This window comes from Felis catus, chromosome C2, assembly GCF_018350175.1.
Source record: "Felis catus isolate Fca126 chromosome C2, F.catus_Fca126_mat1.0, whole genome shotgun sequence".
In the NCBI taxonomy this organism is placed as follows: domain Eukaryota; kingdom Metazoa; phylum Chordata; class Mammalia; order Carnivora; family Felidae; genus Felis; species Felis catus.
In genome coordinates, this window is record NC_058376.1 from 104,984,862 (window position 1) to 105,000,679 (window position 15,818).

At 42.7% G+C, this 15,818-nt stretch overlaps 1 protein-coding gene across 4 annotated transcripts in view; it reads right to left on the reverse strand.

The window, feature by feature from the left end:
• The window catches only part of LOC101094201 (schwannomin-interacting protein 1), a 579,710-nt gene that overhangs the window by 122,567 nt on the left and 441,325 nt on the right, over window positions 1–15,818 (reverse strand). Inside the window, exon 1 of one of the 4 annotated variants that reach the window (XM_023260433.2) lies at window positions 358–497. The exons of 1 other annotated variant lie outside the window; for it this stretch is intronic. Coding sequence is in view for 1 of the 3 variants with exons in the window: in XM_023260435.2 (XP_023116203.1) it covers window positions 87–95 (9 nt within the window). In the remaining 2 variants the exon portion in view is untranslated. Of the gene's footprint in view, window positions 1–45; window positions 222–357; window positions 498–15,818 lie in introns of those variants that run through there. 2 more of the 4 variants (XM_023260435.2, XM_045037391.1) reach the window with 2 other exon arrangements.

Consider the following 15,818-nt stretch of genomic DNA (forward strand, 5'->3'; position numbering starts at 1 on the left):
CCCACCGCCCCCCCCCCCCAACCATACTTCCTCCCAGTAACTAACCCTCAGATTAGCAAAGGGGGTGCCCAGCCACCAGCGCTCACACTTTCCATAAGAGGGGCCCCGGGGCGCGCATGGACTTTGTTGTAACCATTTTGCGCCGGGAGCACCCCTGCATCCCGCCCCAAGGATTCTCCGAGAACCAGACACTTTCCCAGAGAATTATAATTCCCTGGGGGCGGGACCGAGAAGAAGGTGGGCGGCTACTGAATTCGCACCTCGTTCCGGGCGCCGAGACCACCCCCCACTCGGCCCCGCCTCGCCCCGCCCCCGCCGGCGGCTGGGAGCCGGCTCGATTCGCCAGCTGAGCTTTACTTTCTAAGGAACCGCAGGCAGCTCGGAGGTCTCACTCCCGCCTCCACGCCTCCCTGACCGGCCCCTCCTCGGCCCGCCGGAAGGCTCGGGGTGGGGGGGGGGGGCGCTCTCAGCTTTCGCAGGAGAGGGTGGCTCTCCCCACCCCAAAAGGTGTGCGGGGCCGGGCGCGGCGGCGGTAGCTGCAGGCGCCGCCGCCGCCGCCGCCGCCGCCGCCCTGGGGGAGGGAGGACGCGCCCTCCCGGCGGCGGAGCCGGTCCCGCCACCGAGCATGCCCAGAGGCTGCCGGGCGCGGCGCAGTCCGTTCTCCCGGTTTTCGCGGCTGCAGTCTCAGGCGGGAGGCGGGCGGGCTTGGGTTCAGAGAGGTCGGGAAAAGGCCGAGGGAAAGGGGCTCGGGGCGTTAGGGATGCAGACCTGGCCAATTAACAGGGGCGGCACCCTGGGGAGGGTGGCGGGTGTTAACCCACAGACACACACACAAAGATTTTCTGGGCGCGTTTCAAGCTCTCTTTTCGGGGCTCGTTATTCTGCCTTAGCCTCCCGGTACCCCAAAGCGCGGTCGCGGCGCATGCTAACCCACGCGGAAGTCCCCGAGTGATCCGGTGAAGGACCTCCCTCCCCCCACACGCGCACAGACACTAGCCCTTGTGGGAGCCCGAAGTGACGTGTGCTGGGTGGTCATGCACCATCATTTCCCTTCCACCTTCCTCGGCCACTTCCTCTCCCTCCACCGCCCTGCTCCAGTCGCCTTGCCCGCGCCCCTTCCAAGTTCAGGCTGTGGGCGGAACCTGTTGCTTTAGCTCACGCTTCCTTCCCGCTACCGGCCGCACGCTGAGGATGACCTCAGAGAGGTGTGTGTCTGGGGAATGGAGAGCTAAGTGGAAGATGGGACTGATACCTGGAACGTTGGTGAAGAATCTGTTCTAAAGGTTTAGGCGAACCTCTAAAGTCCCTTTTGGCCGCCTCCAATCAAGGAGACATTAAAGGAAGGGAAGACGTGGATAGCAGGTGACCTGCTCCTGGCACTTGCACTGACTCTGCGTCCTTACATTTTTCTGGAAACCGAGTCAAAGAAACCTGTGCTGGGTTTTTCGGAATGCACACTGGTTCCCTGAATTTGGCACCTCATCTCATTAGGGACAAGGTTCCTTGGAGTGAAGATACCATCACTTGGAAAGCATAGATGGGTTATAGAGCACCTTTTCAGGGTTAGAAATTTCCTGTGAACCAACCAATGCTGACTTGTAAGAACTGGGAAACAAGGAAATGCCCTCTTAAATGTTCACAAACACACATGTGAGGTGACGGATGTGTTGACTAGGGGATCCTTACACACTGTATGCTTGTGTCAAATAACCATAGCATGCATTTTAAATATTTAACAATTTTATGTGTCAATTATACCTCAGTAAATCTGAAAAAATTCAAAAAGAAAAAATAAACGAAACAACCCTAGCACTTAATTTTACAATGGATTGGGGGAAAACCAGTTTCCCTGAACTTCCAGATTTGGGCTGTTACTAATTATTCCCAGTGAATTCTAGCTTGGACCAGGCCACTACCCTGGCTTTGCACCCTCCAGAGGGAGGACCAGGGGAATGCTTGGAATTCTTTAGTAGGGAGTGGCTGCCATCCTGACTTTTCTTCTAGGTCCTAATTGGGACTTGGTGCAGAGACCCTTTGTTTAAGTGATTTCAGTGAAGTGTGACTCTTTCCAGTCCTAGGTAGGCCTGAGCCAGGGAAGATAAACTAATCTTTTAACTTGCCTGGAAGCAGCAATCTTAATGAATACAGGAAAAGGGGCCTCTGGTCTGGCCCCTTTACAGCTCTTCTGTAAAACAGGACTGATTATAATTTCAAATGTCTTTTATGGTAACATCTGTAAACAGCCTGCCTTGTGCTCCAAATATGGTTTGATTTTGAGGTTGCTGTGAAGCCCTGGGTCAGCTGGCTGCCCGTCTCCCACCCCCTGCCCTGTAGGATGGATGTGGCCCTAAAAGTGTTCAGAGATGTGGGTAGGAAACACCGGGTGCTGGGAACTAGATAGCTGCTTTTCAAATCACCATGTGAATTGGCAAGGGTTAGGTCAGGAAAAGCTCACTGCTCTGGGGCAGAACACAGGTAGACAGATAAGTATTCATCAACTGGAGTGATAAAAAGTTGTGGTCTCAGTCCCAATTTTTAAACATTAGGACCTCCTCAGCCCCCCACCCAGATTCCCTCCTGGGCTCCTACTCATCTCCCCTGCTGCCCAGATGGTCTGTGTTCAGGGAATGCAAAACAAGGCCTTAGAAAAACATTTGTCAAGGTAAATCCACTGCCAAAAACGCATGGCATTTCAAAGCCAAATATCTCTGAATTATCTGTCCTTTTAAATAATTTTCTGACCAGATATTCCGGATCAGATGGGAAAGTACCAGGTTTCGTTTTTTCTTTTCTCTTCATGCAAGGTGCCTGGCTAGCCCAGTTTCCATTCTGTTTCCAGCCTTCCATCTCCTGCCAAGAACTGTCCCATTTTGGAACAGAAAGCCCTGCCAATTCCTAGGCCGGCGACAGTCTACAGATATGTCCAGCAGGATGGAGAGATGATTTGGAAAGTGATTGAAAGGTCCTGTCTTCCTGTTTACAGGACCGTGTCCTCAGGTTAGGAGCTTGTGGCTTACAGACTGAGATTTTGTCCCCTGCAACCTTTGTAAATTAGACATCAGAGATGTGAGTCAAGTGGGTGTCATCGCAAACCAGCACCTTCCCCCATCAATCACCCCAGTCTGGACCACTGTGTCCTGAAATTACTAAACCGTCTCCCTACTACCTATGCCCATTCTCTGCATGCAGCCAGAGTGCCTCTCTGCAATGCAGGTCTCTCCCAGCTCCTTTAAAGTCCCCTTGGCTCCTCATTGCCCTTAAAGGAACTGCTTCCTGCCCAACCTCCCCCCCCCCTCCATTTCTTTTGGCAAATTTCTACTTATCCTTTATGTCTAGGCTTAAATGTCACTTCCTCCAGGAAGGCTCCTGATTCTCTGTACTGCCCACCTAAAAGGAAGCAGGTAACTTTCCCATGCTCCAGAGATATTTATTGCACTCATCATAAATGCTGCATCTACATTGCTGTTTAATTGCATGTCTCCTCTACCAGACTCAAGAAAACCATTTTCTGCCAAGACCCAGGCCACACATACGTATAAAAATATTTAAAAGTTTCATAAAACTCTTATTTGTAAATCCTATCCTAATTCATTTAAATGAAAATTTGCTCACACTTCACCATTGACTTTATAGCCCTTAAATGGATCAGTGCTCCTACTGGGAAAACATACTCTAGAGGAGTAAATACTCTAAGGGAGTAAATACTCTAAGGGAGTAAACACTCTAAGGGAGGAGCTATTTCTCTGTTTTGTTCATGATAACTGGAATGGAATAGAAGCTTCATCAATATTTGTTGCTGCAGGGGCACTGGGGTGGCTCAGACGGTTAAGCGGTTATGAGTCCAACTTCAGCTTAGGTCATGATCTCATGGTTCTGGAGTTCAAGCCCCGCATGGGGCTCTCTGCTGTCAGTGCAGAGCCCACTTCGGATCCTCTGTCCCCCTCACCCCCCCCCTCCCCTACTTGTGCTCTCTCGCTCAAAAATAAAAACATTAAAAATATATATTGGATGCTGGGATTATTAATAATAACATTTAATTCTCAAAAACTCTATGAAGAAACTAGTATCCCCATGTACAGGTGAGATTGCTGAAGATAGTAAGATTAAGTAACACGGCCTAATGTCAAAGAGCTGGAAAACTAGGTGGCATAGCCAAGATTTGGACCCAGGTAGCTTGGCTCCAAAATCTTGGCTGCTAGTCACTCAGTGAAAAGCTCACTACCCTTTGGTCTGCATGCAAATGGATAAATTCACAGAGCAAAATGTCAGAAAGGGCTCCTTACAGCAAGTTCAAAGGAGTTCTGAGTCTCCTGCCCTGCAGGGGCTCCTTGGGCAGTATTTCTGTCTATGCAGAGGAGAAGGCAGCTGGCAAGAGCAGCTGTTCCCTGATGCACACACGTGCTCCACCTCCTCAACTGTCAACAAGTTCAGCGCTATTCGGCACGTTGGGAGACTTAATTGTGTAAAAGAAGAGTACAGACACCCTGGAAAATGAAATTTCCAATTGTATGAACTACATGCTTTTAATTTCCCCGCAAAGCAAATCCTTTCAGAAGGTAGCCACCATGAGACTGGGATTTTCATTTTTGTCATGAACGGAAAACTGGAATAATACTCCAAGGGTAGGGATGACAGCATGTTCCTAGGAGGTCAGTGCTATTTATAGGATGTTAATCTGTAAAGGCAACATTTGAGAAAAGGCATGACTGAAATATTTAAATTGTAAGGAGTATAGATGGCTGGGAAAAAGGTTTATTTGCAAAAGTCCCAAACTAATTCTGAAATTATTGCCCCTAATGCTGAACCTTCTTTCTCTAAGTTGTGGCATTTAGAGTAATAAAGAAATGGCTGGCAAAGAGGTTTGTATTTCATCTTTATTGCATGAATTACATGCAAGTCACATGCAGTATACAGATGCTCTCCTATTTCATCACCTGAATTTAACTACATGGTAATATGTAGCAGCACTGTGGGGCCAAGTGTCCTGGATATAGAACATCTGGGCTTAGTTTCCAGCCCTGTCTCTAACCAACTTTGTGACCTCAGTTTCCTCACGAAGGGGGCTAGACTGCATGGTCATGATGTTACGCAAATAGAATTATGAGTAAGTGAATGAACTAAAAGGCTTCTTCCAGCTTAAAGACCCTTTGGATTTCATCCTAGACACTATGGGAAATATGGTATAAAACTGTCTCTGAATGGTTTCATCACCTTCTCTGTTGGGAGATACAAAGTTGGTTTCTCTATTAATTTAAAACCAAGGTCTCTCTCCATTGGGCAGGTTGAATGCATGGCATTTCTCCTTTATTTCTGGAGAGCCAATGGTTGATTTTTAACTTTTAGTCTATATGTACAGATATTTTGGAGATGGATCCTATATACACCTAATTTTTTTTCTTTCTTTCATTTACAGAGCTATATATTTTTTAAGTTTATTTATTTATTTTGAGAGAGAGAGAGAGACAGCATGAGCAGGGAAGATGCAGAGAGAGAGGGAGTAAGAGAGTATCCCTAGCAAGCTCCCCACTGTCAGCGCAGAGCCTGCTGTGGGGCTGGTACTCATAAACCGTGAGATCATGACCTGAGCAGAAACCAAGGTTCAGATGCTTAACCGACCGAGCCACCCAGGAACCCCTACATAGCTAAATTTTAATGAAAAACATCCCTTTAAAAAACATTAACATCTTAAATGTTTAGGTTCTCTAGAAAACCATGAGATTGCACTTATTTCCTGCATTTTACTCAATAAAAATGAAATGGCAAAATTTAGACAACCTCAGCCCTTAAAAGATAGCTCCAATGACCTATTTCCTAAACCTGAAACCAGGACACTTGGCTTGACATATACCAAAGTGCTTACAAAAACTAGGTGAATGTATGAAATGAAGATTACTCTAAAAAGTCTACAGGTATTGGTGAATAAGGCAACTCTAACTGACACTGATAGTGTCTTTCTTTACCAAGGAAAAGTCACACAGAGAGTGTCAGTCAGGACCTCAACATATGGCCGCACAGATTGTACCCTGTCTGGTGCCAGGAGGATTGTGATCTGCACCACAGGTGCCTGCCAAGAGGGACCGTTTGGCACCTTTGCCTAGGTGGTGGGGTAAATGGCACCCCCTAGGATTGTGCAGTGCACAATTTGCACAACAGTAATCAGAGGCTCTATTGGGAATCTCATTAGAAGGAAATTTGTTCTCTGTTGAGGAGATTGGAAGAGGAAGGCTGCTGTTCTTTTCCTAATAAAGTCATACCTCAGATCAGATGGCATTGACAAAAATTCAACGTAAACACTCCTCATCTTTCTTTTTCCAGAAATTCTTTGTCATCATATTCTACCTTCCTTAAGTTCCTAGCAATTCTTGAAAATGCAAATCTGTAAGCAACTCTGAATTTATTTTTTGAGCTTCACTGAAGGGCATATATTACATAAGAGGACATTTAGGAAAAGCTACGAAAGTTTGTAGACTCGTTGCATGAGCTCAGGGAAGCGTTACAAGTCATAGGCACTGAAACCACGTGCACATGACCCCAGTACAAGACGAACTGCCCCAGAAATTGTGTGCCTTGTGCTTTGATGTGTTATGCTGTCAAAGAGGAACATCCTCACAGGATGCACTAAGAAGTGAAAACTCTGTTCTGGTCACTTCTCTATATAACTTTGGAAGTGTTATCAAATCAGAAAATAACTACTGGCATTGTCAGTGCAATCCAAGCAGGAGGAATGTATCTGAACGTGAAGGAGGAGGCAGCTTGGTGGAACAGGAGGGAACTCTTCCAAAAGCCTTGGCTCTGCCTCTGAGTAGCTCTGCATTTATGGGCAAGACAGTTCCTGCAGTTCTTTGGGCCAATGGTCTTATCATGAAAGGAGAGTGGTATGAAATTGTTGGAAGTCTCCAAAGGTTAGGCAGGTGAGGTAAACGAGTGAAGTAGGCAGCATTGGTGACAGGGAGTTCTGGAGCAAGTCACTGAGCTACTGGACAGCACAGCACATGGCATCCATATGAAAATGAAGAACAAAAAGCATTTTTATCTTCAGTTTACCCCTGGATCATCACTTGGACCTCTGCTCTCAGCTTTAGATGCCCAGAGTTCTAAGACTACATGAAAGTGAAAGAGTTAGGGAAACTATCCATCTTGGCTTATAAAGGATGGTCCTGCTTTTATCCTGGCATCTTGTCCTGGCATAATTATGAACAGCACCTTTCTTCACTCTCAAAAGCATCCGTTTACATGATAAATCAAATGATCACTCAAGGCATGGGGGAATGTGAAAACTGTTCAACTTCACTAGTAATCAAAAAGATGCAATTTCAATAATAATGAGGTTACATATTGCCTATAAAATATTTTTAAATTATTTAAAACAATATACAATGTCAGAATGAGTGTGATCGGGGGTGCCTGGATGGCTCAGTCAGTTGAGCGTCTGACTTCGAACTCATGAATGGTGAGATCATGACCTGAGCTGAAGTCGGACACTTAATCAACTGAGCCACCCACGCGCCCTTGATAAAATGTTTTAAATGTCTTTGCAAAGTTTATACCCCATAACCTGTTAATAATTCAACAAGTATTTATGGAGCACTTACTACATGGGTGGCCCTGAGAGATACTGTGGTGAAAGAGACAGACACTATTTGCCCAAAATGAAAGTTCACTCTAGTAGAGAAACAGACATGACAGCAGAAAAAAGATACCCAACAATTTAGATTACAATTTGTCATAAGTACCCAGAGTAGACTCATACGATGCTGAGAAAGCACGTAGGTAGTGTGTGTATTGGAGGTTGCATCAGAAGAAGGGTTGGTCAGCTGCAGAAGAGGGAGGGTGTTAAAGGCAGAAGAAACACCTTAAACAAAGGGTTTGAGGCTGATAGAAGCCTAGCTTACGTGAGTAGCTGAAAGAAAACCACTAGGTGGGAACAAGAGAGTAAGGGGGAGAGTGGCAAGAGAAGGGGTTGCCATTAAGATCTTTATCCTAACAACCGCTTAAGGATTGTAAAGGCAGATTGACATTTTTAGAAATGTTCTCCTTGGTAGAGAACTACCAGAGGATAGAAGAACCGAGAAGGACAAGAGTGGATGCAGAGAGACCAATTAGGAAGCAAATATAGTAGTCCAGGGAGGAGATAAATGTGGTTTAGGTGAGGGTGGGGAGATGGAGAGAAATAGAAATATTAAAGATATATTTAGATGGGAGAATTAACAAGACCTGGTGACGGAATAGACAGAGACGTCACTGATGGTTTCCAGCTTTGTATCATAAGCAATTTAGTGGAAAGGTGGTATCTCTTCACTGAAATGGGCAACAAGGAGGGGGTTTGGTAGCAAGCAAAAGAAGGGAAGATATTGAATCATTTTTGGACATTTTCTATTTGAGATGGTATAAGACCTACAAGTGAACATGCCAAGTAGGTATGAGGTAAGAGAGATCTGGGGCTAGAGATGTAAATATGGGAGATTGTATTTGAAAGCTTGGGTATAGATGACATGTCTGCCGACAGAGAGAGTAGGAAGAGGTAGGTCACATTTCTAACCCCGAGGAACTCCAGGGTTGATAGATCTAGAACAAAAATGATTTTGTAAGAGACAAGGAACAAACTGGGGGGAGGAGACAATAGTTACTCTTTTAAAAATCTAGCCTAAGGACACAGAAATGAGGATCTATATTTATGCATAAAGATGCTCATTGTGGCATTTACAAGAGTGAAAAATTAGTTTCAACCTAAATGTCAAAAAATGGTAAGATATTTAAATAAATTGTGACATATTCATTCTGTGGAATAAATGCAGTCAAATACGATGCTTTTGAAAATCATAATATTAAATGAATAAAAGAGGATATACTATCATACATACGTTATCCACATTTTAAAAAATTAAATGTTTATATGCCTAGGAAAAGATGTACCACATGTTAACAGTGGCTAAAGACGGATGGTAATATTGCAGGTGACTTTTTACCTTTGTATCTATTTGTATTTTCAGTTTCTTTACAATAATCACAAAATGGGTAGTAATATTGTTATGAAACAAAGAGAAATTATGCAGATTTATTTTACTTAAAACGAATGCTTCTGAATTTGTTGAAGAATTCCATTAAAAACAACTGTTCAGATGAACTAGAATTTATTTGTATAAATTCTGCGATGAATCCTTTTATAAAACAAATCATTTTCTGGTTCCATAAATCACTTGCTAGTTTGAAGTTTTTGAATGTCAGATTTTATCTCAAAATACGGATTGGTCAGCACACTTCTGAAAGAATGTTTGAGGTCATAATGGACTGAAGCAGGGGTCAGCAAACTTTTCTGTAAAAGGGCTAAAAATAGTAAATACTTTTGGCTTTGTGTGTCATATAGTCTGCTAAATTCTTTTTAAAGCAACCCTTTAAAAATGTAAAAATTCTTAGCTCTCAGGTCATACAAGAACAGGTTGCAGGCTGGATTTGGCTCACAAGCCATAGATTACTGACCTCTGGACTAAAGGGTGAATGCATAAGAGCAATGCATAATACTTTTTCATTAAAAGTTACCATAATATTGTAATATCAGGACTGAATCTTCAATTATTAGAGTACTAATAACTCTAACAACCCAAACTGAGTTCATTTTTGAACACAAAGCTTGGGTTCATTTTCAACACAAAGCAGAGTAAATGGAAAAGTTCTAAAAAAAACCACTTTTTTAAAAAAGTTTACATATCCCTAGTAGAAAATCCTATGCAAATATGCCAAAAAGTTGGCATTTTTCATCTAGAAAGTAAAAGCTAAAGGAAAATTTATTTATTTGTACAATGAGAATCTTTTCCTATTTCTTCTGCAATCTTGGATTTTTGGTATTATGAGGGGAGTGTTGTTGTTATATACAAGAATCAATTCACTTGTTCATGTCACAAATCTGGGAGCCGTCCTTGTTCCCCTCTCCCCAATCCCCATTCCCCTCCCCCTCCATCACCAAGTATACTTAGTGCTGTTAGTGCTCCAAGCAGGTCCCTGTTCCTGGCCACCACATCAACCCCCAAACTGCTGTGAGTATTGGCTATAAGGGCTCACGGCTATCCTGTGTGGTCCAATTTACCCATCCACCCGCATCGAGCCAGGCATACCATCTGATCCACATTGTGCCTGGCACTTCCCACGTCCCTATCCTGCTTCTCTCCCTTCCTTATAGGTTTATCTCTCAGTAAACCACCTGCATCCAAGTCCCTCTCTAAGGCTTTGCTTCTAGGGAACCTGACCTAAGACACCAAGTCTTAGCGAGTCTACTTCTTAAATATATTTGACTTTCTGACCACTATTTCTGCTTGGAGAAAGGGTACTGGGCCACAATTACAACTTTATTCTAATCTATGAATAAATTTCAAAATTTAGTGTATGATGTCAGGAACTTTTATGAATATTAGGAAATCGTTTTTATAAAATTATGCAGCAGTGATCTGATAAAAACACCCATAAGGATAAAGAACTTGGAAAAGGTTTAGCTTTCAAATGACATTGCTATTAGAATTATTGTTAACATCATTAGTACCAGCGAGTGGAAACAGCTGCATCTCCAATACTATCAATTCTGCTAATTGTTACTGCTTATATTTTTAAAATTATACTAATAACTAATAGCCTATAAATAATCTTCTATTATAAGACCTTTCCCTTTTATTATACTATAATGGGATCATTGATGCTTAGTATGATGTGACTATTTGCTGACTCCAAAGAATACCTTTATTAGGATATGCATATGTGTTCAATTTATCTTCTCAATTACACCTACATTAAAACCTTCAAAATTAGGTTTGCAAAAACCGGCTCTGTGCAAGCAGTGGAGCCTATATGACTTGTGACCTCCTGCTCCATTGCATTCTGGTTAATGATTCACACTAACCTTCAAGGATAAGCACCAAGTAAATCCAAGGGTTTTGGGTGACTCTTGGGGAAATATTCACACAGTGCCAAGCAGTTTGAGGACTAGACCTTGTGCAGGGTGGGAGCTGGAAGCGTGATGGACACGTATCCACAGATAGGGAGATAGTGCACAGAAGCACAACATTTTCCCAATGGAAACTTGGCAGTTTTTCCCGACTCCATCTAAAATGATTCTCTCTCCACCTCCATTGTGGAAGTAGGAAATTAGCCACTTCTGTATTTTGTCAATGAAATGCAATTTTTGTCAACTTATTCATAATTATAACTGGTAAATTCATTATGAAAAACAAAGCAGACCATTCTTCGGTTTAATAATCACTGAAACAGGTCATGTTTAGTTAGCCATTATTAGTAAATAAATTACCCAGCAAGAGAGGCTAACATGTTCTTTTCTCCTTACTTTGTGGAGAATTGGTTAAAAACAAAACAAAACAAAACAGAAACCTGTCAGTATGCTCTTACTTAAATAAAGGCGAGTCTAGATTACTTGAATATAAGGAGTCTGATTTTAGGAATTTCTTTTCGCTGTCATAAAATGACTTCAGTGAGTTATAGCCACATTTTTCAACCTGAGCATAGGCATGATTGCCCAATCTCCTCCCTCATGCTTGGTGGAGGAGACAGAGACAGACTCTCCCTCAGGTAGGAGCTGGCGCAGGGCTGGAGGGCAGTGGGTTGGTCTGAGCTGGCAGGTGGGGCCAACAGGCAGTATCTGGGCCCCTATAGGTGGCTAGGCCAAGTCACAATTGCATGGTTATCACCTCCAGGATTTCCCCATGCTACATTCCATGTCTACTCCTATTTACATATGATTTTTCTTTAACCAACTCATTTTTAAAGTCATTTAAAAACAAAACTTTGGGGGTGCCTGGGTGGCTCAGTTGGTTGAGCATCTGACTCTTGATTTCAGCTCGGGTCATAATCCCATGGGGATTACGGGACTGAGTTCTGCATCAGGCTCTGTACTGAGTGTGGAGCCTGCTTAAGATTCTCTCTCTCTCTCTTTCTCTCTCTCTCTCTCCCTCCCTTCCTCCCTCTCTCCCCCTCTGCCCCTCTCCCCACCTTATACATGTTCTCCCTCCCTCTTTCTCTCTAAAAAAAATTAAAAAAAAGAAACTTTATATCACTATGATTAATGAAATATAAGTATTATTTGGTAAAATAGAAGTGAAATATACATCTGCATTTTATCAATTTTAAGCACACTTTAAAAAATAATTTTAACCCCTCTGAAATTGGAATGGTCTTAGAATCCATGGCAGCTTGCAATTATAATTAGCAACCTCTCTGTTGTTCTCAGCAGCACATAAAATAATGATGTGTTTTACATATCAATGGTATATTAGATTTGATGAGTATGGTAAATTCTATAAGAACAATGTTATTAAACTTGTAAAAATGAAAAATAAAAATGCTGAACAAAAAAATAAAATACATCAAAATGACATATAAAATGTATGGCTGCAAATAAGTTTCTTTTTGAGAGGAATGGCACTTTTTTTTTCAATATATGAAATTTATTGTCAAATTGGTTTCCATACAACACCCAGCGCTCATCCCAAAAGGTGCCCTCCTCAATACCCATCACCCACCCTCCCCTCCCTCCCACCCACCATCAACCCTCAGTTTGTTCTCAGTTTTTAACAGTCTCTTATGCTTTGGCTCTCTCCCACTCTAACCTCTTTTTTTTTTCCTTCCCCTCCCCCATGGGTTTCTGTTAAGTTTCTCAAGATCCACATAAGAGTGAAACCATATGGTATCTGTCTTTCTCTGTATGGCTTATTTCACTTAGCATCACACTCTCCAGTTCCATCCATGTTGCTACAAAAGGCCATATTTCATTCTTTCTCATTGCCACGTAGTATTCCATTGTGTATATAAACCACAATTTCTTTATCCATTCATCAGTTGATGGACATTTAGGCTTTTTCCACAATTTGGCTATTGTTGAGAGTGCTGCTATAAACATTGGGGTACAAGTGCCCCTATGCATCAGTACTCCTGTATCCCTTGGGTAAATTCCTAGCAGTGCTATTGCTGGGTCATAGGGTAGGTCTATTTTTAATTTTCTGAGGAACCTCCACACTGCTTTCCAGAGCGGCTGCACCAATTTGCATTCCCACCAACAGTGCAAGAGGGTTCCCGTTTCTCCACATCCTCTCCAGCATCTATAGTCTCCTGATTTGTTCATTTTGGCCACTCTGGCGTGAGGTGATATCTGAGTGTGGTTTTGATTTGTATTTCCCTGATAAGGAGCGACGTTGAACATCTTTTCATGTGGAGAGGAATGGCACTTTTTGATCCAAATAGCTAGATACCCTAACTGATAGTTTCAGACAAAGATAAGGTCGTACTGATGAGACAAATCTGTCAATTTCTATATCAACCCACATTAAAAATCTGAACTTGCATGAGGATATCATTGGACAGCTCAACAAATATTTAATTATTTTTTCTGTAAAATATAACATAGTTAAGTGTACCTATACATACTCTGCAACATCAGGAAGTGACATTTCAACATATCACTGAATTAAAACAGAGATGCCTGTGGAATTCAGTGTTTGGGAATCCTTCCTTATTGATGTTATTCCTGGCTGTCTATACTTCTAATGGGCATGGCCAAGGGTTCAGTTATTGAGGCCTAGAAACAATTGATGATTATATCTGAGCACCTTGCCTCTGGTTTATGAGGTCCAGGTAAGGTTGATTACCATGGCACTACCTATATTTGTTTCATCTTAATCAATATTCTCTGTGAAATCACAGGTTTTATGTGTTCAATTCCCCTTCCTCCAATATTTATGAATATAAACACAAGACTATCAAAAGACACTTATCTGAGTATCACCTAAAAATTATTGTGTACCAAACTCTGGGAAACACTCATCTAGAGGAAGCACCAAATAGAAAGGACTCAGCAGAAACAGGGACTATTGGATTACAGCTAGGACCAGATGGGACAGGTGGGTTAAGAAGGGCAGTTAGGAGGCAAAGACTGGAAAGGCTGCCCAGGACCAAGAGCATTGACCCAGACCCGTAGAGAAGGCTGTTGGGTAGGGAAGTGCTACGTTAAGAAGATAACAGCATTCATCTATGTGTTCCTCTGTTCATTCAGTTACTCATTCCTTCCAATACCTACTGTGTGTCAGGCACTGGGTTGGACTCTGGACAGAAAGAGTTGAAAGAGGTCAAAGAGCTTACATTCCAGAAAGGAAACAAATAATATCCATGATTTCAGTTGGGTTTCAAACTATTTGGGTGGGCATGGTCAAGAGTGCTATGAAAAAGATGTTGGGGGTACCTGGGTGGCTCAGTCGGTTAAGCAACCGACTCTTGATTTTTGCTCAGGTCATGATCTCACAGTTCATGAGATAGAGCCCTCATGACATACTATGAGCGTGGAGCCTGCTTGGGATTCATTCATTCTCTCTCTCTCTCTCTCTCTCTCTCTCCCTCCTCTTCCTCCTTCTCCTCCTTCTTCCCCACTCACATGCGTGTGTGCTCTCTCTCTCAAAAAAAAAGATTTTTTAAAGTTTATTTTAAGAAAATAAATAAAATGAAAAAAGATATTGGAGGGAGCATTTAACTCAATGTGGACAGCTCAGGAAAGCCTTCTCAAAGGAGTGATGCTTGAATTGAGTTTTGAGGTACAAACAAAAGTTGCAGAAGTCCTCCTGGGGCCAACTGATGAAAAGACATTCCAATCTCAGGGAATAGTATGGTCAAAAGTTTGGAAGTGTAAGAAAGCATGGTCTGTTACCCACAAATAACTTGAAAAGACAGTAAATATCAGAGGATATTAGAGAAAGAGGCAAGACATGGCAGGAAAGCAAGAGCTGGATGTGAAGGATACTGAGTTTGAACCTGAACTTGAAACTAATAGGGACCTGAAGGCTTGTAAAACAGAGATGGATGGATTATATAAGTGTTTTATATTTAGACTGATGAAAAGTACATTCTGTAACAAAACATAACCTGAAAGCCTTAGCCAGAGTTCTGGGGGGTCAGCATATGGAGATCTGCATCATTGTAGAAATGATTTGAAATATAATCAAGGAAGAGTGGGCTGCTGAATAAGAGCGGAAGTATAGATGATTAGCATTGCTGATGGGAGGCACTAGACAAGCCACACACAAGCACCATGAAACCTCCCAGGTGAGAATGAGAGTTTGGAAAGAAAAGAAGAGGAGGAGCAAGTGCTAAACTTTGCAATGAAGGCAGAGGGATGGCTGAACCAACAAATAACAACGACAAGGACAGCTGGAGTCCTCAGGTAATTCATAGGATCAATTCTATATCTTTATATCTATATTCGTTTGTTCTTTTAATTTTTTTTTAATTTTTTTTTTCAACGTTTATTTATTTTTGGGACAGAGAGAGACAGAGCATGAACGGGGGAGGGGCAGAGAGAGAGGGAGACACAGAATTGGAAACAGGCTCCAGGCTCTGAGCCATCAGCCCAGAGCCCGACGCGGGGCTCGAACTCACGGACTGCGAGATTGTGACCTGGCTGAAGTCGGACGCTTAACCGACTGCGCCACCCAGGCGCCCCTCGTTTGTTCTTTTTAAATACATTTTTATTATGTAAACACTTCATTTACATAATTGAATAGTATAATAAACCCTCATGTACCTATCACCCAGCTCTGGCGACTATCAACCCTTGGCAATCTTATTTCACCTATAACTGTCCTACTCCCCCACACCCACTAGATTTTTTTTTTTTTTCAGTAGGCCTCATGCCCAGCGCAAGGCTTGAACTCACGACACTGAGATCAAGACCTGAGCTCAGATCAGGAGTTATACACTAAATCCACTGAGCCACCCAGGTGCCCCACCCACTAGATTATTTTGAAGGAAATCTCAGACATCATATCATTGAAGACAAT